Source organism: Salminus brasiliensis, chromosome 18 (assembly GCF_030463535.1).
Source record: "Salminus brasiliensis chromosome 18, fSalBra1.hap2, whole genome shotgun sequence".
NCBI lineage: Eukaryota > Metazoa > Chordata > Actinopteri > Characiformes > Bryconidae > Salminus > Salminus brasiliensis.
In genome coordinates this window covers 2819423-2846994 of record NC_132895.1, presented here as the reverse complement: position 1 = coordinate 2846994, position 27572 = coordinate 2819423, and the positions used below count along the sequence as shown (strand labels likewise).

Here is a 27572-nt window from a genome sequence, read left to right as displayed (position 1 = left end):
GATTAATTGCGTGGATTAACAATTATTAAACAAATTTAACTGTGCTAATTGTTATTATGACCGTTTTTATATTTGATCAAAAATAAATCCCAGTATATTGAATAATAACCACTGTACGGATTCAGTATATAAGCTGAACTCCATCCCCCAGCCCTGCTCCCTCTGGTCTGGCCTGGCCTGGACTCCAACCACAGGCCCAAAACTCTTTCTGCAGATTCTTGACCCTGAGCTGAAGCCCCCCTGGCCGATCATGCTGCGTCTCGTATCGCCAGGTTCTTGCCAATAAGCAGCCCATATTAGTACAGCCCAGTATAGACCCCTGTAAAACTGTCAGTCTGGGCTGCAGTTCTGTAACATTTCGGGGCTCTGGAGGAGCAGTCGTAATGCAGTGGAGGTTTATTTTAAACGCCTCTGACGACTCTCCAGTTTGATGGACTTGTAGCTGTTTCCAAAAGGAGGTTTTTGAAGCTGGTCCTGGGTGAGGGGGATCAGGGATGACTGGATCTGTGCTGATCTATAGGGACTGCTGTGAGTCAGCTCTTATGCAATGGTGGGCGGTAGAGCAGGGGAGACTGGGGTGCTAGAGAGAGGGAGAGAGGGAGAGAGGGGGAGAGGGAGAGAGGGGGAGAGGGAGAGAGGGGGAGAGGGAGAGAGGAGAGAGAGGGAGAGAGGAGGAGAGAGGGAGAGAGGGAGAGAGGGGGAGAGGGGGAGAGGGGGAGAGGGAGAGAGGAAAAAGGGAAAATGGAGAAGGATATATAAAAAGTTCATATTTCACCATTTGGTAAGGGAATATGGCTAGTGCTTCTGGAAATGACTGCAGTTTTATAATTACAGTAAATTGATCCAGTAGAGGTTAGGGAGGCACCGATCCAGCACCGATCCAGCTTTATCAGTTCTGATATTGATACCCATACATTAACTTTGCATATCCGATACCAGTCCGATACTATTGTTGAATTAATAAACCGTATTAATCGAATACGGTTTAATAATAACCGAATTAATAAACCTCACCATGTCGGGGGGACTTGAGGCATCAGGATTGACTTAATCATTACTTTAAAGGTTAAAAAAGTTAAAAAGGTGAAGGTGCAGGTGTCTGTCACTGCACTATCTACAGTGAAATGTGTCCTCCGCATTTGACCCTTCTGTAGTAGTGAACACATACACACACTAGTGAACTAGGGGCAGTGAGCGCACACACACACCCCCAGAGCGGTGGGCAGCCAACACCAGCGCCCGGGGAGCAGAGAGAGGGTGAAGGGTTTTGCTCATGAGCCCAACAGTGGCAGCTTGCCGAGCCCGGGTATCGAACCCACAACCCTGTGATCAACAGCCCGGAGCTCCAACCGCTGAGCCTCTACTGCCCCACCTTTACTTTGTGAAACAAAATATTGCAAATGAACAGATTTGGATATAAATGTAGTAAATTACTTTTCTTTGTCACTATAATAATTAACAGTAGTGCAGGATATAAATAATAAAAAAGGAGTCAAACTTTTTAAAATATATTAAAATAAATAAATCGGCCCAAACTGAAAATAAGTAGCTTCACTTTGTCAAACACAAACAGTAATTAATCTGATTTTTAATATTTAGCGTAATTCAACATAAAATCTAGCAGCTGAATCTGAGAATAAATCAGTAACCTGGTCAAACAAACAAGCAGTAATCAAACATTCAGTGCCGTCTCACACCGACCAATTACAGTGAAAGGATCGTTTCCATGGATAGGCCTAATTATCCGATACCCGATCCAGCTAATTTTCTTAGTATCGGGACTGATATCTGATCCTAATATCGGATCGGTGCAGCTTCCTTGGAGCACCTACTTTTGGTAGGTACTGACCACTGCATATCGGGAACTGCTTTAATGGTTAAATGAGCAAAACAAGGTAAAAAGTAGAAGCTTTCTGACGTAAGGAGTGTGCTCACCTGTGCTCACCTGTGCTCACCTGTGCTCACCTGTGCTCACCTGTGCCCCCAGGTGAAGATTAACCTGCAGGGGGAGATTGTGGACCGAGGCAGCACTAACCTAGGCGTGAACCAGGCTGGCTTTACCCTGCACTCTGCCATCTATGCAGCCCGCCCCGACGTCAAGTGCATTGTGCACATCCACACACCTGCTGGCGCTGCGGTAACACACACACACACACACACACACACACACACACATCTGCATTTGCAGCTGTTATTAATCTGAAATCATGGTTAATGATTTCCTACAGGTTTTTATTCATGCCTTTAAATTTTATCCGTCATTTACATAAACTTTTACATGTTTACATAAAACATTATATATAATCTTTATTTTAATATAATTAATTTCTATATAATTTCTTATTATTTATTACCCTGTGCCTACGTGTTGTGGTAAAATTACCAAAAAGTCAAAAGGTTTGAATATTTTCAGACCCGACGATGCTGACCGTGCCCCTCTATGTGCTCCTCCAGGTATCTGCCATGAAGTGTGGCCTCCTGCCCATTTCTCCTGAAGCTCTGTCTCTGGGTGAAGTGGCCTACCACGACTACCACGGCATTCTGGTGGACGAGGAGGAGAACATCCTCATACAGAAGAACCTCGGTCCCACCAGCAAGGTACTGTACTTGACCGGGTTTGTGCTCATTATACGACAGCAGCAGTGTGGACGTTCTCAGAAGGTAAATAAAGGAGTTGAGGTTCTGCAGTGTGGAGCTATTTTACAGTGGAACCTGAAAACAGACCATAATATCTGACCCTTTATAAAACCTCCACTGAAACGCTCTGTTTTACCAGCGGGAGAACCGCAGAACCGCTCACTCGCCTTTCTCTGTTTATAAACCAGCACTGAAGAACCCGTTCAGAACCGAGTGGAGGAGGCTAACGCTAATGCTAACACACACACACTCGCTATAGAAACCCCAATCACACACACACACACACACACACTCACTCACACACAGCCCATTCACCCACTATAAACCAGTTACTACACACCAGTAGACCAACAACCACAGAGACCAGTCCAGAGTGTGTACCACTACACACACACACACACACACACACACACACACACACACACACACACAGAGAGGAAGTGATCAGACTGCAGTGCTGTAGAGGAGCTGGGAGCTGATTGGTCAGGGAGGAGATCAGACTGGATTATCAGATATTAAACACTATAAAACATCATTTTAAGATTTTAAGTCTCGACTAAACTAAATCAGTCAGTCCAGAAAGTCTGATTATAGAATCTGATCCTGAAAATAAAGGATTTTACTGAAGCCGTTAATCAGCAGCTCGTCTGATCTAAACTGTGGAGCTGGATTATTATTCATACACACACAGAGATCAGACCGGATCGGTATCAGCTGATACTCAGAGACTGAGTTGTTGTTATTAGGGTGTCCAGATCATCTGTGTAGATCTTTCAGAGTGTGATAAGCCTATGTATGTATGTGTGTGTGTGATCCCAGGTGCTCATTCTGAGGAACCATGGACTGGTGTCAGTAGGAGAAACAGTGGAGGAGGCTTTTTACTACATCCACAACCTCGTCAGAGCCTGTGAAATTCAGGTGAGTGTTGTACCTGCATGTGCTTCAATCCCACACTTGTTTAAAAGCGGTGACCCAGAGTCCGAAGACAGTCTTAGCGTTCGAGAGCAGAGTTAAGAAACACTATAGCAGAAGATTCCTCTGCTTTAGAAGATCTGAGGCAAGGGGCTCCGAGGCAAGAGGTGCTGCCACTATGTCCCAGGGATTGAGATTTCCTAATAAGATCTGATCCTGCTTCTGTTGGAGTAACTGTCTCTACTGTCCAGGGTAGATTTTGGAGGAGGAGCATTGCTGTGAGGATTTGATTGCATTCAGCAACAAGAACATTAGTGAGGTCAGGATGTTGGGTGATTGATCACCACCACCCCACCTCATTATCCCAGAAGTGCTGGATGGAGCTCCACCACCATCATTCCAGAGAACACTGTTCTTCCACTGCTCCACAGCTCAGTGAGGGGGGCCTTTATACCCCTCTACTGGCCCACGTCTGGCATTAGGCAGCATGGTGCCAATAGGCTCTGCTCCAGAGTGTCCTATTCTATTGGCAGTACTTCTCTACACTGGTTTGCACATCTGTATCAGCAATAGGTGCAAGTAGCTGAATGCATTTATTAGAAGGGGTGTCCACAAACATTTGGACAAGTAGTTTGTGTGTGTATGTACACAGTGTATATATATTTGTACTAATCTTTTGCAGGTTCGTACACTGGCTAGTTCTGGTGGTCCTGATAATCTGGTGATGTTGGACCCGAGCAAGTACAAAGCCCGCCCTCGTCACTCAGAGCCGGTCGGAGACGGGACAAGCTTGAAGTGGCAGATCGGGGAGCAGGAGTTCGAAGCCCTCATGCGAATGCTGGATAATCTGGTAAGATGGGGAACTATTTGCTTATCGTTTTTGTCCCTGTATCACCTCAGCAAGATCTTCAGCACTCATTGGGATGCGGGAAATGTACCTGGACTGGACCTAACCTGGAGGTCTTGGATCAGAACCGTGCTTTATGGACACAGGTCGTCAGTGGGTTAAAAAAAACAAGCATGTGGAGATGGTGCTTAGTGTAGCCAGTCGGAGGCTTTTTCACTTCGTAATACAGGGAAAATACATCCCCTCTATTTCATCATCCGAGTTCATCATCAGAGTTACAGATGCAGCGGTATGGAATTGGACACCTCTAGGGGGCACTCTAGCCAGGATTGCATCAGTAAAAGTGCAATTTTATTACCATAAAATGGCTTTTGTTGATCAAATCACTTGTTTTACCCGAATGCTACAATGCTGCTGTTTTTTTTAAATAAAATATATTAATAATAAGTATAATAATTAAAATAATAACAATAATTATTGCAGTTAATTGGTTTTCCAAGAGGATTTAGTGTCTGCTCTGCCCTTTTCTTCTTTTTCTTTCTCTCTCTCTCTCTCTCTCTCTCTCTCTCTCTCTCTCTCCGTCCCCTTTCCCCAGGGCTACAGGACCGGCTACCCGTATCGCTGCCCGGCTCTGCGCGATAAAGCTAAAAAATACAGTGACGTAGAGATCCCGCCGTCCGCCACGGGCTTTTCCTACACGGACGACAGCGACTCGGGGGCTCGCTCTCCGCTGAAGCACAGCTTCCAGCGGCAGCAGCGGGACAAGAGCCGCTGGCTGAACGCCGGCCGGCCAGACGAGGCCTCCGAGGAGGGCCTGGACGGCAGCGGCAGCCCCAAGGCGAAGACTAAGGTGTGGACGAACATAACACACGATCACGTCAAACCCTTGCTGCAGTCTCTCTCGTCCGGTGTCTGCGTGCCAAGCTGTATAACCAACTGCTTGGTCTGTGCCTACCTTATTGTTCATAGTTTAGAAACCGTCTGCTACTGAATGATCGTCTGTGGCAGCTGGCTAGCACCCCGACACCTGGGCAGCGTAACGGGTCTTTATTTCAGGGTAGATTTGCTAGGTTTGCTGTAGTGGATCGATTTGTCTTGTTCTTCCACCCTGCTGTTCCCTGATTTCTCTCTTTCTGCCTCTCTGAAATATTTGGCGAAACATTTCTGCTGTAGGTTTTGAGCCCGTTTACACCTGGTCACTTCACGCTCGCAGAGTTTCAGGATTATATCAGGATGGGGATTATGCTGAACCCACATGCCCCCAGAATGCACTTAGACAGACTTAAATCTTGATCTTTCAGACCACTTTAGGAGATGATCAAACATGTAAATATGTCCAGCAGAACTCTCCCACTATTGAGGAGACCCCTCCCTAGCATCCCCTCCCACCCACCCTGAAATGCTGGGGTCATTGCTGCTCTTCAGCTCAGGCTCAGGTTCAGGCTCAGGTCCTTAAACCAGAAGCTGGAACAGGGAGAATGGCGTTTCCATCATTCCCACTCCGGGCTGGAACGCTGCTGCTCCTGCTGCTACTGCACTATATGGAGGTTTGGTGGTGGAGCTGCAGGAGGAGAACCTCTCTCCAGAACTGCCGCTGTGTAACGCTGCAGAACCCATAGAGTCATATTAGTGTAAAATCCTGTAGTATTACTCTACCACCTCAGCCCACATGCTGCTGCGCCTTCTTTCAGATCAAGCTTCTGGAGCTTCTCTCAGCTTGTCCAGAAATGCATGTGTACAGCTGTCTGTCCTTGAGGGGCATCTGTATTTACTGCAGTGGAGTAAAAGTGAATTACACTCTCCAGCTCTAGGGGGAGCCCTGCATGGTCTGTGAGCTAGTTGGCTTTGTTTAGGAGGCCAGTAAACACTCATGATTTTCAGGAAACAGCACAGGCGGTTAGCTGCGATTATTTAATCCGATTTACTCTGTTCACATCGTAACCGTACTTCAGTCCAGATCACTGTTCTGACCCAGTTTCCACCTGCTCACTTCATGTGACTAGTATCTGGATTGTATCCTGATGAGATTTTAACCACATGCATGTAGTCAAATGTGCGTCTAGTTAATCCGACTGAAATCCAATCACTGTGAGGGACTGAATATGCAAATTTGTTGGTCATGGGAAGGTTTTGGGTGACCAGGTGTAAACGAGCTCTGTGTGACGGGGTGGTTGTATGACTCTATGTACGTCTAAAACGGATCAGCACCGCTGTTGAATTTCGGTCGTCCTCAAAACGGGGTGGTGTTGGACTTCGTCAACCGCGTGTTCCTCCACTAGTCTCTTCCCTAAGCAGTATCCTGTCTGTCACAATGCAAAGCCCCGCCCCCTCTCTCCTCTCCACATCAGTCTACTGGCTGTCCGGGTGCTCTCTAGCTGCCCAGTGCATGCTGTGTTGCATGACTTATCAGATGCATTGTGGTTAGTCTCCTGGCGCACCGGGAGGGCGTGGCATGTTCCTAAAGTGGGTGTGGCTGGATGACGTGGCTTATCACTTGTGCTTTTACAACTTTCTTTTGTGGCGTTTTGTTTGTTTGGTTTGTTTACTGCTGCTTTCTTGGTGCTTTTGTTGTTGATCTGTTAACACGGTTCGGTGGAGCAGATTATTTTAAGCCCCTCAAAGCTACTTCTTAGAACACAGTTCGCTGAGGGACCGGTTAAGGGTCTCTGGGCGTTGGTGGATTATGCAAGTGTTCCCCGTTTCTGTATGATTTACGACCCATGTAACGCTTTACATACACAGAAGACTCGTACACGTTGACGCACTTCATGGTGCGTTTAGAGAAACTTGGTAGGATATCACACCAGTACCTCTGATTTGAAGGGAAATTCCACTGAATTTTCTAAATTTTGATATTTTACATAATTCAAATGATAATTATTCAGAGTGGGGGTTTGGTGGGAAACTCTCCATTACCCAGTCAGAACTGTTCATGGTGGTGGTGAATGGTAAACCAGACATCTGAACCTCTAAAAGCTCCCCCTCAGCTTCTTCCACCTAAAAAAATGATGAATTCCATGGTTTTCAGTAGTTTTTGGATAAGGATTTGGCAGAGGGGTACATGCAGGGTGTTCTGAGGCAAAGAAGTCCTCAAAAAACATACTTTTCGATGACTTAATTACACACACACACACACACTATTTTACCACCACCATCATCACTATTCCATATGAGACATGTGGACAGTCGTGGCCAAACGTTTGGAGACTGACAATTTTTTTTTTTTTAGTTTTTCACGAAATTTACAGCCTTCTTTTATTTATTTATTTTACTTTTTTTTATTTTATTTTTTATTTTATTTTTATTTTATTTTTAGTCAGATGTGTCTGTGGTATAGTAATAATAAGCATTTTATTTATATTCATTTTTTAATATATTTATTTATTTATTTATTTATTTATTTTACCTTTTAACAGGCAAAAACATTTAGTTTTATCAAAGACTTGGACGTATTTACAGTGTCTGCAATTCATCTGGCATGCTGGATATCAGCTTCCAGGCAAACTCTTGGCCGCGACTGTGTGTTCACTGGTGGTTTTGGATGGTAAATAAAATGACCATATTTGTATGACAGTCATGGAGACGTCTCTGTTTCCGTTCCCCACCATCATATACACACCAACCCCCCCCCTATACATCTCAATGACTGAATTATGCAATCATAAATGTAATAGGGGTTTTAATTGCCCTTTAAGCTGGTAGCGCCATTAGTTTTTGGACTAGTTTACCTTCCAGGCTGGTAGTTATTGTTTTTTTCTCTTTTGAAGTTATTAGGGAGACCAAGCTGGGGGTGTAAAACGAGGTGGGAAGTTGGAAGTAGGAAATAAAAAGAATTTGGAAATTAGGAAAATTTGGGGAATTGCCGATACTTATCCCAGGTTTTGCAGCCCTAACAGCAGGAGGGAAAGCCTAAAGCACTGCTGCTTTTGGTGTGGACTTGAATCTGCAGAGTCATTGCTTGCAGTTTGATGACTCCAGGTCCTCTCCTTTTTAAAACCGGCCTTTTTCATTTTGAGTTGGCTTCTTTATCCTTGGTTTCAAATTTTGAGTTTCCTGTTTGTATATTTGAGGATTAAGAATTAATGACAGATTCCCGTATCTGTTCCCAAGCATGAGTGTTGTTTACGAAAATTCCTTAAAAAAAAGCAAGATTAAAGAGAAAACAATGTGAAGTTCTTAACTCTCCAAACGATTATCTCTAGTTGGGGGAGTGCGAGTGTTGTGTTGTGAGGCTCTATTCGTGATCAGTGAGTATTTCATGTTTACATGTTCATCCCATGTGCCCTCCTTCTGTCCAACGCCCATACGGAACCCCTTCCTCATGACTTTTGGTTCTGCGCTGAAAACCTACGTTTTCTCTCAGTAGGCTACAATAAGCCATAGCTGCTCATGCTACTCTTCCAAGCCTGACGCTAACCAGTACTGCTTCCTCAACAGCGTACAGGCTGTTGGAGCGCTTAACGTCTAAAGCAACATGCATTTGCTGTTCATCAACCATCTTTAATCTGACGAGCTGTAGAGGGAATAGCCAGTGTGTGTGTATGAGTGGCTCATGTTTGAAATAGGCCAAATCACATTTATTGCATTATTATTATTATTATTATTATTATTATGAAGTGTAAACATTTTATATCTATAATCATCCCCTATCCAGACCGCTGGCGTGTACAGTTGCCACACTGGTGAACTGTATTGTAGATTACTGGGCGTAACTCAATCCATCCCTGCCAACTATGTTAATGTGGTGTGTGTGTGTGTGTGTGTGTGTGTGTGTGTGTGTGTGTGTGTCTGTGTAGCTGTGTGTTTTTGCTTGTTTCTGTATGCAGGGCCGGTGCCAATCAGGTGTCCTGGGAAGAGTTATAGACACAACCCCCAACACTGTTCCCTCCACAAAAAAAAATGCTAATTTATAAAAAAATATATTTAAAATATATAAATATTTTTGTTTATTTATTTATTTATTTTTGCCCAGAAAATAAATAAATCAGTCGAACTAATTCATAACTTGGGTATAATAATAGAGCCGGCATCAGGAATTCCGCACAATATAAACGCTCAAGCTCAAGCCCAGGCTTCCAGCACTGTATCAACATCAGCACGTAACTCGCTCATGCAGTGGCCCTAAAATCTGAAAAGCAGGAACAAACACAAACATTACATTTTTTGCTCTATAGAACTTTGTTATAATGGTATGAAAAGTTAATGATATAATAATAATAATAATAATAATAAGAAGAAGAAGAAGAAGAAGAAGAATAGTGTTCATGAATAGTGTTTTAAAGATTCTATAAAGATCCATCTACAGGGTTTTTTCCTACAGGGAACCACTTTGGTTTTTTAAAACTTTGACCCTTTGGCCTCATATGACTTCCTGTACAAAGACTAGGTTTAGTTTTTATACTCGTTAGGTTCTACTAATCCCAAATAGCCAGGAGAAATTGAAAACGCAAACCAAGGCCGGTTCTCAGGAGGTTAAGAGTCTAGTAGAGCAGGTGGGTGAGATGCTTCCATATGAAAATTGTGATTTTATTAAATTCTGCAATAATAAGCATGTTTTTAATTTTCTCCATGGTCTAATTTTCACCCTGTAGCTGCTCTAGTTATGGATAAATTGACCAATAGAAAATCTCTAAATTACTGAGAATTAATGTTTATTTTACTGCCAAATACAGGCCTCTGCAGCTCATATAGGAGAGACAGCTGTTGTAATGATAGTGATGCGCCTTTAACATACAGTACTGTGCAAAGTACAGTGTAATAGCATCTAAATCTCTGCAGTGAGAGTGTCTACCTGTAATTAACTCTATATAACATTAGAATAAACCTAAATAAACATAAAGTCAGTGGTCAGTGAGAGTGTCTACCTGTAATTAACTCTATATAACATTAGAATAAACCCAAATAAACAGAAAGTCAGTGGTCAGTGAGAGTGTCTACCTGTAATTAACTCTATATAACATTAGAATAAACCCAAATAAACAGAAAGTCAGTGGTCAGTGTGAGTGTCTACCTGTAATTAACTCTATATAACATTAGAATAAACCCAAATAAACATAGTCAGTGGTCAGTGAGGGTGTCTACCTGTAATTAACTCTTTATAACATTAGATAAAACACTAATAAATGTAGTCAGTGGTCAGAGTGTCTACCTGTAATTAACTCTATATAACTTTTTGCCTTCTCCTGTAAAGTCACTAGTCTGGTGATGTGCATGTGTGAGTTTTTTACATTTTTACTTGCTGGTCGTCTTTGGGTGGGCGGTGGAGTTACAAGTGGCCTATAGTTTCCTTCTTCATAACCACAGTTGAATTACAATGAAACAGTTGAATTACACAGTTGAATTACAACTCGCAGCAGCTTCATAAACCCTGAAACTGAACCCTGTGGGACGCCAAAAAATGTCGAAATGCTGACAAATACCAAGCAATTCATGAAGTTTTCTGCATTAGGACTAATGACTCATAACTGAACACACACACACTCTTTATTATGCAATGTGTGCACTGATACGGCCATTGATGAGCTGTGTAATAGTAATAATAACAGTATGATTTGTGAATAATAAAATTAATAAGAAGGAGAACAATTAGAAAATGAAGACTTTTGAGTCGAGCAAAATCTGAAGGTGCTCCTTTTGCATTACTCTGTACCAGTATCACAGTTCAGGTAAGAGCCTGATGTCGGAGCTTTAATCTTGTTCCTAATTGGCCAGAACAATCCCCGGCCCTGGTGTGTGTGTGTGTGTGTGTGTGTGTGTGTGTGTGTGTGTGTGTGTGTGTGTGTGTGTGTGTGTGTGTGTGTGTGTGTGTGTGTGTGTGTGTGTTTTAATCTCGGTCAGAACACTGCCTCACTGTCACTGCTTTAAAGGCACACACCGCTTCTGCCTCACTCCCCCCCCAAACACACCTGCTGCTCCTCACGACCTCCTCCCATCTTCTACCTCCTTCTGCCTCTCTGTCTTCTTCTCTTCTTTATTTCCTTCCTTCAGGATCTAGTTTTCCTTTCTTACGGTAAATCCAGCAGCAGCGAGTATCAATGATGATGATGAGAGCACAACAGACCGAGCGCCAATCCTCACGCCAGCAGTGATGTTCACCAGCGTGTAGATGAGCAGGCCTCTGCAGCTCATATAGGAGAGACGGCTGTTTTAATCATAGTGATGCTCCTTCAACGTGCAGTACTGTGCAAAGGTCTAATAGTGTCTGAATCTCTGCAGTGAGAGCGTCTACCTGTAATTAACTCTATATAACATTAGAATAAACCCAAATAAACATAAAGTCAGTGGTCAGTGAGAGTGTCTACCTGTAATTAACTCTATATAACATTACAATAAACCCACATAAACAAAGTGGTCCGATTATGCTGCTGTTAGGAGAGCACAGGTTTTGGTGCTAATCTAGGTTCAGGCCTTCCACTGTGTTTATTGATCGTTATTTCATTTAATTTAATTAGAATTTTAATTAAGAAATGAACTCCTGAACTTTCAGCCCAGATGAATAGCTTTACAGATGCCAAAGACCTTTGCACAGAGCTCTCTCTGTGTGTGTGTGTGTGTGTGTGTGTGTGTGTGTGTGTGCGTGTGTGCGTGTGTGCGTGTGTGCGTGTGTGCGTGTGTGCGTGTGTGCGTGTGTGCGTGCGTGCAACAAGGAGTTGTATAGATTACCTAATTCCAACAATTAATTATTTCATATATGCTAATTACATTGATCCAATGAAGCTGAAAATATTTTACACTAATTAATTATTTCATTATTATTATGAAATTATTATTACTTAATTAAAAATAAATGACAGAAGTCCTGTTCGTCATCATTGGTTCACTGCTCTGTGGAAATTATTGCAGTAATAACTGTCAGTTAAGTTTGAAGCATTTTTGTTGTTCTTATCATTTGAAAGCATGAACTATTGTTCTGTTAAGCTCGTGTAGATTTCTTCATTTCCGTGTTTGTTTGTCTGTTTATTTTTTTTCTCTCTGTTTTGTTTGCGGTTTGTTTGAATCTTTGCTTTGATGATTGCAGTGGACGAAGGAGGAGAGCCTTCGACAGGCTGCTGTGGCCAATCAGTTTGTTCCGCTCAACACAAACCCTAAAGAGGTCCAGGAGATGCGCAACAAGGTCAGAATATGTTTGTGTGTAAAAGTACAGGGATGTTTATATGGGGGGTGGGGGGGGGGGGGGGGGGGGGGTTATAACCTTTTATTTTAAACCCAACCGAGTCTGGAAACTGTGTGGTGAAGACTGGTCAGATGGTCAGATGGGTTTGCTCTGCAGTTTGAACAGTAGTGTGATGGTTTGCTGTTGTGGTTCTCCAGATCCGTGAGCAGAACCTGCAGGATATTAAAACAGCAGGGCCACAGTCACAGGTGCTCACAGGAGCTGTGGTGGACCGATCCTTTGTCCAGGTGAGTTCCAAAACCTCCATCAGTCTCTGCTCTCAATGACCACTTTATTAGAAAGACCTGCCGTGTATGTCCACTCATTGGCCACTTTATTGGAAACACCCATCTTGAGCTTTCACACACTGGCCACTTTATTGGAAACACCTATCTTGAGCTTTCACACACTGGCCACTTTATTGGAAACACCCATCTTGTGCTTCCACTCACTGGTCACTTTATTGGAAACACCCATCTTGTGCTTCCACTCACTGGCCACTTTATTGGAAACATCCATCTTGTGCTTTCATTCACTGGCCACTTTATTGGAAACACCTATCTTGAGCTTTCACACACTGGCCACTTTATTGGAAACACCCATCTTGTGCTTCCACTCACTGGGCACTTTATTAGGAACACCTACTGTACCTTGTGCTTCCACTGATTGGCCACTTTATTAGAAACACTTATTTGTGTTTCTACTCACTGGCCACTTTATTAGGAGCACCCATCTTGTGCTTCCACACACTGGCCACTTTATTAGAAACACCAAGCTTAGACGTCCACACTGTGCATCAACAGATGAGCTACATGCTCTTACAGGACACCAACAAGGTGGAGTAGCTTGGTTGGGGTTTCTGATAAAATGACAAGTAGGTTTTATTATTTATAGGTATTAATTATTTAATGTTTATTGATATTATTTTCATTTTACCACACACACACACACACACACACACACACACACACACACACACACACCAGATTCCATGTCCTCTATGTCACACATACATACACACACTTCTTGCCTATAAGACCTGCTCAGACACACACACACACACCCCTGTCTGTGGTCTCCTCCTCACCTCATTCTGTCCCTCATCTGTGCTGCTTCTGTAACTGTGACGTTATTCTTTGGCCACAGAGAGCGACTATCTGGCACGTGAGTACGGTCTGAGTGTGAGCTAACCGTGTTTACATCCTCGCATCCCGCTGCCATGGGTGGAGCTCATCCGCCTTCAGTTTGATCAGTTTTGCGGTGCCTTTTTTATTTTCGTCTCCCTTGACTTTAACGACTGCGGCTGTGATCAGGCTGACGATTCCTCTGTAAAGTCAAGCGGGTACCACTATAAAATATGACGGCCCTTATAAATATAAACACCCTACAGATCATCAGCCAGTCTTCACTGTCCTCGGCTTCAGCAGATCCACCATGCAGACAAAAGTATTGGGACACCTGCTTGGTCATCATTTCTTCTGAAATCCTATCCTACTCTTATCCTGCTTTTGTTGGAGTAACTGTCTCTACTGTCCAGGGAAGGCGGCTTTCTACTAGACTTCGGAGCAGCATTGCTGTGAGAATTTGATTGCATTCAGCAGTTTTATCATCCCCAACTTCTCAATTCATCTCAAAAGTATTGGATGGAGAACAATATATGGACAAAAGTATTTGGACACCTGCTCAATTAATTAATTAAAAAATGCAATGAGGTCAGGATGTTGGATGATGATCACCACCCCAACTCATCCCAAAAGTACCATCCATCATTCCAGAGAACACAGCTCCTCCACTGCTCCACAGCTCCTCAATGCTGGGGGGCTTTATACCCCTCTACTGGCCCACGCCTGGCATTAGGCAGCATGGTGCCAATAGGGCCATGTTTGATATATCTGCTCCAGAGAGTCCTATTCTATTGGCAGTACTTCCCTACAGGGACTAGACAAACTGTGGTCCGTTATTAACAGAGCTCTGCTGAAGCTGACCGGTAGAACACTGACTGGTGGAGAACCAGCTGCATCTGAGCTCTAACAGTGTGGGGGAACGTGGGTTATTGTTTGGAGAGAGTGTTGGAGCTGATTATGAATGTTATTTTATATATATATATATATATGATATTTATAAATAATAAGCAGATTTGGAGATATTCATAAAGCCGTTAATAAGGGTGGTCTTATTATACAGTGGTACCTTCAACTGTTATTCATTCAACATGCACTATGAGTTTGCATGTGTCATGACTGCTACTTTGCCCTCCAGATGCTAGTCAGACCTTGTCGAGACCTCACCCTGCCCTGTCGTCAAAGTTACGGGGGGTTGTACTAATACCTGGCCTTCTAATAAAACAGTCTAATATGAGTTAAATAGCGGCAGTGGCTGAATTACGTGTGCTTTAATGTGTTAAATAGTGAATGTGTCCTCAGTCCGTTTGTGTTAGGACTGTCACTTTCGTTTATATTAACAATAAGTGAGTGATCTACTAATTATTAATGATTATTTATTTAAAAAAAACTGCTTATATTCCATAATGGTGGAAAAAATGAAGTAGTGCAGGATCTGATATTTAATAAAACAAATTGTGAGATGCTGATATTCAATATCAGCTGAGTTATATATATATGCCACACAAACTGTATATCTTAATTTTTGCTTTTTCACTTTCCCTCTATAATGTGAAATTGGCAGTGGTTTTTTATACTGTATCAGAATTTGATGATTAATGGACCAATAGAAACGCTCCAAAATGACCTGGAATACTTTTTTTTGTTTTGTTTTTTGACTACCATTAAAGGTTTAGGAGGTTATGACCTTCTCCTGTAAAGCTGCTATTTTGGAGAGACAATGTTTTTGTGGCACAGTGACGTTATATTACATAATGATGTTAATATTACATATAACAATTAAATAATATAATCATCAGAACATGAGACTTGATACTTTTGATACTTTTTAAACCACACTCCTGTTCTTCCTCTCCCTCATAGACAGGAAGAGGAGAGTTAGAAAAGGAACTATGTTGTATTGTTAATAGAGCTGGGCGATATGGGGAAATTTAATATCACGATATTTAAAGACGTTTTTTACGATATACAATATTTATCGCAATATTTCGTCACATAGACAAAATGCACCAACAAAGGCTTTTAATGTATTCTCCCATGCTAAGTACCGTGATTTTTACTCAGAATACGCTTCACTCCATGTAATTAAATAAGACTGATTACACTGTCTGTAATGAAGCGTGCAGATAATCAGTGCTCTTTAAGAACTGACGATATCCACGATACACTCATTAAAGCATATTGTTACCTCAATAACATTTATCACGATACGATACGATAAAATAAAATTGTCATATTGCCCAGCTCCTAATTGTTAACCACATTTTTATAGCAAACCTTGGGATTGTGAAAGATCCCTTTCTAATTGTAATCTCATATATATATATATATATATATATATATATATATATATATATATATATATATATATATATATATATATATATATATATATAATTATGATTTCTCTTTTTTTATTATTATTATTATCATTATTATTACAAAATTATTTATAAATGTAAATGTTGTAACACTGGGCAGATTACCAATGTTATTTATTTATTTTTTTGTTTGTTTGTTTTTAAAATATATATAATATAATTACATATACACTTACTGATCTTGCATATCTAGAATAATGCCGGTAAGTAATTTGGACTAAATACATCTAGATATTTATATACGTACGTATACGTAGGTTTTAGGCCCCTACGCACATGATGTTGATGATGATTATGATTATTATGATTATTATTATATGTCTCTTAGCAGTAAGAGTTTTTACTGTAGATCCCATTAGACCGATGTAGCTGCCCAGAGTTGTTTATGCACTTCCAGGTTCTGTTAGTTCTTCAGAACTGAAGGGTTTTTAACATGCTGTACATTCAGTATCCATCCAGGGTAACACTTACTGGTTCTCTAGATGCACAGCAGTCCCAGTTACACCCTACTCGCCCAGAGGATAACCAGAGGTCTGAGTTTGAACGCGTTTGATGATATTTTAACATGTATAAAGCAAAAAAAAAAAAAAAAGCATGGCTTATTGATCTCAGCCAGCCAATCATGGATCAGTCTGGCCCCGCTAATGAGCCTTTAAGCAGAAAAGCAGTGCATGCACATGGACGGGTCCGTCAGGTGGTCGGATCCAGCTTTCTTACTGCAGTGATCGCACTCCTGTGACCGCCCTAGTTTGCGTAGTTTTACACTCCCCGTCCTGGACCGTCTTTAGCCCAGTAGGCGGTGCTCATGATGCAGAGCTGGGATTCTGCCAGTTGGAGAAGCTAAACTAGTTAAACGGGCATCAGAACCCTGGACCTTGAAGTTCTTAGAGAACCAAGAAACGTGCTCATGCTCTTTGTACTCCTCTTGCGCAGGTGACCGTAATCTAGTGGTCATCCGAACAGCCTGAGCATGAGCTGGTGGTTCCTGCGGTGGGAAGTGTTGTGTGTGGTTTGACTAGCACATATTTGAGTGCTGCAGTGCGTCAGTGCATGACCTCGAACCGTTGGCAGCTGTCTGGCTTGAGTCTGTCTCATACGCTTCTGTGGGTCTGTGCATGTTTATGGAGCGGGTGTACGTTGTTGTGCTCATATATGTGTGTGTATATCTATGTGTGTGTTAGTAAATGGGGCCTAGTTGTGCACTGCTCACAAGGTTTACTATTGCAGGACGCTCCTCTGTCTGACTGTTTGGAGTCTCTCGATGGCCTTGACCTCTCAGACAGCTATAGTCCTGCTAGGTCGTTTAGAAAGGTACATCCTGCAGTATTTAATAATCACCCCAACCAAAACCACTGTGCTGCTACAAACCACACCCAACATCTCCTCCCATTTCTACTGCCGTCTCTTAGAACATAGCATAGAACGGCTGCTTTCTGGCTGCTTAAGCATAAATAACTGTAACTGTAAAATATGGTATAATAGAAATAACTATATAACAATACTCTTAACAATATAAGAATTTCCTGGTAAGATTTTCTTCATTTATTTATTTATTTATTTATTTTTGTATTTTTACACACTTTATTACTATGAATTAGATAAGCTAAGATAAGATAATCCTTTATTAGTCCCACGCTGGGGAAATTCAGTGTCACAGAAGCAAAGGGATAGCAAGACGTTCAAAACGTAGATAAATTACCACTATATACACAATATATAATATTAATAATAATAATAGTAAAGTAAAAAAACTATGAGAAAAAACAATATTATTTACAGATTATTTACAGAGAATTGCAAATTGAACCTTAATTGCACGTGTGTGGGGGGGGGGGGGGGGGGGTTGGGGAAAAATATTGCACATTGTGTTTTTACATTGCAGACCTCTATTCCTTGAACATGTGTGTAGTTCAAGTGTGTGTGTATGTGTCTGCTGGGAGCAGTGCTGTTTGTAGAAGCACAACCAATTTTAATAATTGTTTTTCTAATTTTCCATTTAAAGAGAATTAAGACTTTTAGTATGGTGTCATATTAGCATGTGGGGATTGCACACACACACACACACACACACACACACACACACACACACACACTGCTCATTTTCCCCCTTTTACTGATTTTAGAAGTTGATCAGTCAGTTATTTTATTATATCAGGTATGAGTGTACAGTTATGGTACAGTTATGGTACATTTACATCAACTTAAATCTCTTTACAGTAATGGATTTATACAGCAATTTTATTTAATATTAAAATTATTTAAGAAAATACTGATAAATCATTTAGTTTTCTGTTGGAATTGGTTTTAAAACTATACATTTTATAAGTTTAAGTGAAAATCTTCTCAAATCTAAGTTTAAACAGTGTCTCAGGCATCAGGCAGTGTATTTATGATTACTTACTGTGGTAACGTTCTGTGAGGGGAGCTTTCAGAGGAGTTTCACAGTTTTCAGACGTGTTGTTCCATTCTCCAGCATTGTGCACAGTTCTGACTCTGATGTTCTTCTTACTCTCAGTGACTTGGTTTACATTTGAACCATTTAGTCATGCAAAACTTTTAGAAAAATGTTCAATTTCCTCTTTAAACTAATAAAAAATGTTGTTTGATTTATATTTGACCTTTTTAAACCAAGGTATGTTTGCTGTTTTACCTCTTTTGTGGCTGCAGGGGGAGCTAGTGACGGCTTCTAAAGCCATCATAGAGAAGGAGTACCAGCCTCGTGTGATCGTAAGCAAGACTGGACCAAACCCCTTCAACAAGCTCACTGACCAGGAGCTGGAGGAGTACCGCAAGGAAGTGGAGCTCAAACAGAAGGGCCAGGATGGTAAGACATCATATCTGAGAGCCCGTAGCCTCCTAAATATGGGTTTCTTACTATTATGGGATTGTTCCGGCAAGAGCTCTTCCATTCACTGTTTTCAGCTCTGGTTTCACACATGGCTTTAAGGTTACTGTGCAGCTCAGCGGCGCCCCCCACAGGTTTGGACAAACTGTTGTTACCTCCAGTACAGGTTGAGGAGTCTGTCAGCTCGCTGGGCTCAGTCGCAGGTGGAGGTCCCACCTCTTCCACCTCCTCAGGTCATAATTCGGAGGAGCTCCACACCCCAGCCGCCCCCTTTTCTTCCGCCGTGCCCAGCCGAAGCGCAGAATCCGGGGTCGGGTCAGGAAGGGTCAGCCCCTCCGGCGCTCCGGAGTCCCCACATAAGGAGTTTCACTGTGCTGTGCTGAGAGCCCTCAGCGTCACCCCAGAGCTGTCTGGGCAGGCCCAGTCTGGTATCGACAGCGAAGCTGCAGGTACCCTGGAGCTCCCTTTGACCTCGCCAGGCGCCAGTCCTGCTCGCTGCAGGCCTCTGTTTGTGGGGATTCCCTTTGCTAGCGCTTTCTTTACGTGGTTCCCCTCCTTCTTGTTCTCTCTCGGTGATCCGGCTCTGTCTGCTCGCCCTCCCCCTTCCCCAGCTCGCCCTTTCCGGCACCTTCCCAAACAATCATCATTTAAAGGAGTATTTCACCCAAGAAAGCTGATATCGCCGTGTTGCTGGCGGTGCATGAAGGCTGGCTGGGACTTGTATGTCATTGCGGTCACACAAAAACCTTGTATCTCCATTTTCCGTTTAAATATAAAAATAATTATATAATTATAATAATAAGGAAAGTCAAAGGTACAACAATCAAAAGACAGGATAGATAGTAAAAAAAAAAAAAGGAAAAAAAAAAAAGATCAGCCATAACATTAGGAACAATAATATTAGGTGCTGCCACAACAGATCTTGTGAAGTGGGGCCTCCATTAGCCTTTTATTTATTTGTTTGTTTGTTTACATTGACTTCCATTGAAAGTTAAGATGTGTGGGCTTTTTTTCTTTTCTTTTTGTTCCTGAGATTTTTGCTTGATATTGATGACCTATCAGTATCATCCGTATTATTGAATTCCAGCTGGGCTTCTTGTACTGTTATCCACAGCATTTCTGGGCAAATTATTCCTCAAATCCTGACCTAACCTCTGAATCTCGATCCCTGCCGTCTGCTGTTGGTTTAATAAGGGCAACAATGAAAAGTGACCCAATCACTCCTTCATGATCGTGGTGGCTCCTCTCCCCCTCCTTTAACTGGGATTAATTCGACCGAGTGTGTTTGTGACTAATAAAAAGGCCTGTGGTGTTTCCAGTGGTTCCCCCCCCCCCCCCCCCCCCCCCTTTCTGGACTCTGGACCTCCAACTCCAACTGAGGTGAAGGTGGGATCTCTGCTCAGCTGGGCCTGAGGTGCTCTCTCTTGTGTCGTGAGCATAATCCCCTAATCAGCATCTGTGCTGTGTCCTGTTCTGTGTGCCTTCCTGAGCGAGTCCTGTTTACACAGGGATGAGGGATGCCGCTGTTAAGCTTGGTGCGATTGCTTCCGGATTTGCAGATCATATTCTTTGCCTCTAAAGTTAAAGAAAACCAATCAGAACTAAAATTCTCTTTTTAAGAAGGTCAGCTCTGTGTAATACGGCTTAAAACGAGCTTTCTCTTCCTTTTAGATCCATCGCAGGACGACCCGGAGGAGGTGGAAAAAGCTCAGAGCCCCACTCAAACCCCACCTAGCACTCCGATCCGAGTAGAAGAAGGTAGGTTGGTCCAGGTGGTCAGGGTTTTCGGAAAAAGCATGTCATCCCCGATTGTATTTTTGGTGTGCCCCAGGGGTTAATACTAGGAATGCTGCAGTTCTTGTCTGTCTTTATCAGTGTGGTCTTTAACAACTGTAGACATTTTTTGCTGTTTGTTTTTTGGATGTAATAAGAGGCCAAGAGGATCATTGGTTAACCAATGGTATTTATTTATTTATTTGTTTATTTATTTATTTATTATTATATATTTTTTTTCTATTTAGGGAATTCAAGAAATTTCTGAAGTCTGAATCTGAAACTCAATCCTGACAATAAGATTATTATTAATATATTACATTTTGCATACCAATAAGAATAACAACATACTGTAGATTTTTTTTTTTTTTTTTACTTTTATTTATTTGTATTTATTATTTATTTATTACGTTTACCTCTTGGTCTTTATTACTTTGGATTACACCAAAGTCGGCAGGCCTAACAATAGCACACCAGTGAGAAAACTGAACAAATAGAAGTCAAAAAAGTGTATTTAATAAATAAATGAAATATACAGTACTACAGTAGAGTTACTCTGTGATTGTTCAGGACAATCACCCATCACCTGCACCTGTGAGGGATGAGGTGTAATCTAATAATGGAGAATTTCCCACCTGTCTTAAACGTTTCTCATTCACTCTTCATCCTCATTTTCTCTGGGTTTTTTCAAAGAATGGTGTTAAACCCATTCTTTTCTCCTGGTGGTCTACTTTACTTTACTTTACTTTACTTTACCTCTGTTGGGTTTGGTCTTCCTTTTATTTCTCTTTTCTTTTTTTTTTTAAGTTAACACAGTGGCTGTGATTTGACCTGCATAGACATTTTTTTCTACTTGTGCTTTTTCTTCTTCGTGGCTGCCTTACAATCAGGAGATGGAAATGCAAAAGAGTACCTGTTGCCATAGTAAGTACAGTGTCCCCCTCCCTCTTCAGCTCCCCTTCACCTCCATGCTTGTGTTAGCCTCCTCTCTGTGCATGGCTTCATCTCCCTCTGTCTTCTCAGTTCTGACACATCTGCTGTATTTTCTCGCTCTGTAGCTCCACTCCGAACTTCAACCCTTTTGATTTTCTCGTGTTTGCTGGAGTCGTCTCCGAGGTCTTCTATCAGTTTCTGACCGGCCTACGAGTCCACAGAGAGTATTACGGCTCATACGCTGCTGTTCAAAAGTTGGGGATTAGCTTGTTTTCATTAAAATTGTAGTTCTAATCTCTTGCGAATAGCTGCTGGGGTACTGACAAATTTGTTAGATGAGTCTAGAATGATGAGCAGAGCTGTAGATTATTCTAGACTGACTGAGAAACTGTAGAATATTAATAAACAATAATGTTCAGCATGAAAGTGTAAGAAAATTAATGTCCAGAATAAACATTTTATATCCACTTAAAAAGTTAACATCCAGATAGATGGTGTAATTAAAGTAATATGCAGAGATGTAATAAATTAATCAAATAATCAAATCTATAATATTTTCTCAGTATCCAGAATAAAGTTGTAGTGATTTAATAAAGAATATTAAGATGTAAAGAACAAAATCAAATGCAGATTGAAGTTGAATTATTAACTAATTAACTAACTAATTTTGTATATATTTACACCTACAGCATATTTATAATATTATTTTTAGTATTTTTTTTATTATTATTATGAAATGTATTGTAACATAAGTTGAATTCTTTAACAGATGATCCCAAACTTTTGAACAGTAGTGTGTATGAAGCTTTATGTTGTGTATTTGTGTATGTAGTATATATGTGTGTATATGTGTGTGTGGGGGGGGGGGCTTCTTCTGGAACCCTAAAGAAATTCTCCAGTGTTTTCAGCCTGGTCTGTATTCATGACATCAGACACCACAGACAGGAGTTCTGCTGCATTGCCCTGTACTTCAAAAAGAACGAGAACTCGAGTGGAACCACTCTGATACCAGGGGCCAGCGGGTGCTGATTAAATCCCATCAGTGAGCTTTTCTCTAGAACTTGATTACAGGTTCTGCAGTCGGGGGGATTCCTAAATGAAGCCGTAAATCTTTGTAATTGTTTCAGAGATGGGCCTGGTTAATTAATTGTGAGCAGTTTTCATTGGCTCCCATCTGATCACTATGGATACCAGAGAAGGCTTAAATGCCACTTGGTTTTCCTTTTTTATGTGGAAAACCTCAAAGGCAAGCAAAGGTAACAGCAACTATATACTTAAAATACTTAAAGAGCTTTAGTAAGACATTTCTTCAGTCTCTCATCAAGGCCTAAAATGCAGTTCTGAGATCTGAGAAACACACTTCTTTCAATTAAAAAAAAATATATTTTCAGCTCCTTCCATTTCTGAAAAAAAAAAAATCAGCCAACCTCTGCCCATGTGTAACATATTACTAATTACCATAAAAATAACTAACATTTACTACATGTGCAGTATTTAAGCAATTATTTTTAATAAAGTTCAATGTTATTTGAGCCAAATGAGATTTTCAACCAAGTTACATTAAAATGAAATCTGTATGATTTATTTCTTACATTTATGGTATGATTTTAGATTCATTTGTTAACATAGTGATCATAATTTGGCCTCCATAGATTAAAAAAACAACAACTATTGAGTACTTTGGCTTCACCCATTGTTTACTTCAGGGATCTTAGGTACGGTAACAGTGTGTGAAACTACCTCCACCATGTTTGGAGGCTGGACTACTTTAGCCTGGCTAGCTCTCACTGTGAGCTGTTGATGAAACTACCTCCACCATGTTTGGAGGCTGGACTACTTTAGCCTGGCAAAAGCAATGTCTAATAGCAACATAAAAACAAACTGAGGTCCAGTTATACCCTAGGTAAATGGGTCAAGTGGTATGATTCTTGCTTTGGGTGCTGGACGGCTCGGGTTTGATCCAACAGAGTTGCCCCAATGTTCGTAACGTACCCCATGTTAGGTTGCGCCCCTTGCTGTCCTAATAGTAGAATTCAGGTCAAATTCAGCAACTACCCACAAGCTTCTATTATAAATGAGATAGAGGTCGGCAGGTTCTCAGTTCTTTTCCATGTACAGGCAAATGCAAGCAGCTTGCTTGTGGGAATCAGCAGGTAATCAACGATACCGATGTGGCAAATTGAGATTAGGTTAAAAATGCTGGAGTATTTCTTTAAGCCGATGATGTCCAGAATAGAGAATCTGACCCAAAAAAAAAAAAAACTGATTGGAGCATCTTGAGATCATTCCAGCAGCAAAGCTCATCCTAGAAGCTTCTAAACTCTCCTGCTTTCTGAACCTCTGTGAGATTAACCAACAACTCAGCCGTGTTTCTCTGCCAGTTCAAAACACTGTAGATTCTTTAGAGCAGGTAACGTATGACCATCGTTTTTCTGATCCGAGGCGGTCATCCTCTCCAGGTAGATGGTGTTTATTACTCTCTTGTTTATACCGTGTGCTCTTTCTCTATTAAAATGCTGGTTTGGGCTTCGGCAAGTTTGATATCTGCAGTTTACGAGTTACATGTCTCTTATCTGTGTGTTTTTCTGGTGTGTCGTTGGACGGGTCATTTTGACAGTGAGGATTTGTCAGCGGGTCTGACTGTTCAGTGTGTATGTGTGTGTACATACATGTGAGTGTCTGCTATACCTGTGAGTGCTGAGTTGCTTATTCGCATGAAAAGTTAAAGCGTGACCGTGGTTGACATTGGATGTCCATTTTCTCGGTCAGGCAGGTTTCAGCTTTTGAAGTAGGCTGGGGTTTTGGGAGCATGTGTAGCTCCATAGTCCAAGCCAGAGTCAAGCTCTGAGAAGGCCTGGTTGGTATTTGGCTCGTCTCTGACTTGGACAGAAGTAGTGATCAGTTAAAAAGACCTTATCTGGTTATGATACTAGTAGTCGTAATGGAGTAAAATACTTAATTATGAACATTTTAGCTCCTTTTGAGTATGAAGTTGAGTAAAGGAGGGATTTCTAGGACGGCAGTAGCTGTGGTAGACCTATAAGGTAGGCTAAAGCAATAGAGTCCTAATCTATTGGCAGTACTTCTTCTCTACAGGCACTAGATAAGCTGTATGTGTGCATTTGCACATGTGTGTCAGGAATTGGTCAAACTTAAAGTAGCTGAATGCATTGATTAGAATGGGTTTAATGGGTTCTGTTAGAATAGGGGGAATGAATATGGGGGTTGGTGGTCATAATTGTTGGATGGAGCTCCATCCTAAGAGCCTAAGGTCTAAGGTCACCATGCCCAATTTTGGAGGGGTGCATCAGCCCTAGTCTTTGGAGCAATGGAGCTCCATCCAATACCTATGACCACCAACCCCCCTATTCATTCCCTATTCTAATTAAATCCATTAAACCCATTCTAATGAATAGGGGGGTTGATGGTCATAGGTGTTGGATGGAGCTCCATCGCTCCAGAGACTAGGGCTGATGCACCCCTCCAGATTGGGCATGGTGACCTTAGACCTTAGGCTCTTAGGATTGTACTCTTGAGTGCCTGTGGCAGCAATAGGGGAGCCCCTAAAAGTAGCAGAATTGATTAAAAGGCTGTCTGGATACTTTAGGACACTTTGTGTATAAAAGCCACTTGCTGCCGAAGTCTAAGCCGAAGCTGAAGGACGTTGTGCTCTGTGGGCCTGAGCCTTGCATGGCCTGTGCCAAATATTAAGCAGCGACCTTCCTCTAACGCCCTCCCCTCTGTTCCCTTCTCCCCTCTCCACCTGTCCTCTCCTGCAGAGGCGCAGCAGGACCAGACCCCTAAAGACGACAGCGACGCCGCCACCCTGAGACAGACCCTCCCTGACCTGACCCCCGACGACCCCTCCGAAGCCGCTGCCTCCGCCGCCACCCTGCCCACAGAAGAAGCCGCCCCGGCTCACGTCGAGCCGCCCGCACACCCGGACGGGGAGGAGCCTGCTGCGGCCGACGACGCCACGGGCGACCAGGGCAGCGACGAGTCCCCCAACAAGTCCCCTTCCAAGAAGAAGAAGAAATTCCGCACCCCTTCATTTCTTAAGAAAAACAAAAAGAAGACCGAGTCCTAGAGAGACGAGCTCCTAGGCAGAAAAGGCATCCGATTTGATTTTCCTTTTTTTTTTTTTTTTTTTTAATTTTACTTTTTATAAATATATATAAATATATTTGTTGGCTTATGTTGTGTTCACCTGTAGTTTGTGCCAATTTTTTTTTCTTTTATGTTTTTAACAGTTGCTTATTAGTGTGGTGAGTGACTGTGTTGCGTCCGGTAAAGTGCGTCATGTGGCTTTATTACGCATGATGAATGCATCGGCCATGCGTCGGTCAGCCCACGCTCCAGAAGAGTTTTCTTTTATCTCCCTGTTTGTATAAAAAAAGAAAAGAAAAAAATGGCTAAACTGAATTAACCACTAGATTGTATTGGGATTCTTTCAGACGGCATCAAAGTGTCTTTAAATAAAAACTGAGAAAGATTTTAAACCTGGAAACTGCACGGTGCTAAATTGTCCAGTATTCGTGTCCACATCCATTCGCGTCCGGTTCCACCATCCTTTATAAACGGGTGACGGCCTAATCGGTGATGCTTTATTGAAATGTACTACAGTATATGATCATGTATCTAAGATACCATGCTAAAGGAAACGTGTATCAGACACTCAGTGATGCTGATTTGTTTTTGTTTTTTTATAAATATATACTTCGTTTCAATGGTTACGATGTAAACCGGGTCATTCAGAGTGGCTATAGAGTGTAAGAAGCTCCGGAGTTAGAATTCTTCCCAATGGTGGTGAATTGAGATATGTGGGGGGCAGAATATCCCCCCACCCCCCCAAAAAAAATTTTTGTTCTTTTAAGGATTTACTGCAAATTATATAGTATCACGGTCATGCAAAAGCCTCTTATCATTTTGGAGCATTTCTATTGGTCCATTCGTCATGAAATTCTGATCCAATATAAAACTCTTCGGCATGAATGACTGTGCCATAACATTAGTACCACCCACCTAACATTGTGTATGCCCCTTTGCCCATTGTGCCATCTGACCTTTTGAGGCATGGCCTCCTTAGCAGGTGTCCTGCTGTGGTGTCTGGCACCAAGACTAATGTTCTCTGCAGATCCTGCAGATCCAAGTCCTGGGACTTCCATGAGCATCAATGAGCCGTGGGTGCCCATGACACCTGTCACAAGCCAGTTCACCGCTTGTCCTTCTATGTAGCGCCCCACAAGACCAGTGTGGTGATGTTCTGGAGATGTTCTGACCCAGTCATGTAGAACATCACAGTTGAATATGAATAAGAATGTCGGCGTATGTCGGTGGTGCTAATGTTCTGGCTGATTTGTGTAAATCTTGATATAAAAGGTTCACTGGTGGATTAGGAAAGTGAATATGGTGGCTGTGTTTGTAGGGTTGTCATGGCGAGGCCTGGTTCATTCGTCGAATCCGTGGACAGGAAGTCTCTCCGCACACTGAACCCCACTCTGAGTGACTTTGGTAGATCTGAATGATTCCAATTCTGCATAAATTTTCAAGAATTGCTCGAATTCCTTCTTTCCTTTGATCTGTTTGATTGGGACTTGAAGCGCCGAGTCTTTTGAAAAATGAGTTTCTGAAGTAGGCCTCGTGTCCGTGTCTCTAGGCCTGCTAGTCTGTAGTGGGAGGGCTTGGTCTGCAGTAAATGTGACCGATATTTACACTCTTCTCCCCTTTATTGAAGGTTATTCTAAGCTCTGGCTCTTGTACTGCAGGACATGAATGAAATGTATGTCTGCTTTTAGGTTTGAATTAACAGATGATCACCACAGATATTCAGATATTGATTTTATGGAATATGTTGCACCCAGAACTACTTTATCTCTGACCTTTTCTCTCTCTTTCTTTTTTTTTTTCCCTTCTCACGTTGACTTCTTACTTTTACAGTAACACTATTAAATGTCATTGCGTATAGCTGAGG

General features: G+C 41.9%; 1 protein-coding gene across 13 annotated transcripts in view; it reads left to right on the top strand.

Moving 5' to 3' along the window:
• The window catches only part of add1 (adducin 1 (alpha)), a 55067-nt gene extending 27502 nt beyond the window's left edge, over nt 1-27565 (top strand). For 3 of the 13 annotated variants that reach the window (XM_072662582.1, XM_072662581.1, XM_072662583.1), the window contains exons 6-18: nt 1988-2137; nt 2455-2598; nt 3457-3555; nt 4232-4399; nt 4992-5339; nt 12414-12509; nt 12707-12796; nt 13695-13712; nt 17278-17361; nt 18718-18874; nt 19057-19344; nt 20567-20653; nt 25381-27565. In XM_072662582.1, coding sequence (XP_072518683.1) covers nt 1988-2137; nt 2455-2598; nt 3457-3555; nt 4232-4399; nt 4992-5339; nt 12414-12509; nt 12707-12796; nt 13695-13712; nt 17278-17361; nt 18718-18874; nt 19057-19344; nt 20567-20653; nt 25381-25688 — 2037 coding nt within the window. In that variant the 3' untranslated portion in view covers nt 25689-27565. Of the gene's footprint in view, nt 1-1987; nt 2138-2454; nt 2599-3456; nt 3556-4231; nt 4400-4991; nt 5340-12413; nt 12510-12706; nt 12797-13694; nt 13713-17277; nt 17362-18717; nt 18875-19056; nt 19345-20566; nt 20654-21558; nt 21594-25380 lie in introns of those variants that run through there. The other 10 variants (XM_072662587.1, XM_072662584.1, XM_072662588.1 and 7 more) reach the window with 10 other exon arrangements.
• The last annotated feature ends 7 nt before the right edge of the window (nt 27566-27572 follow it).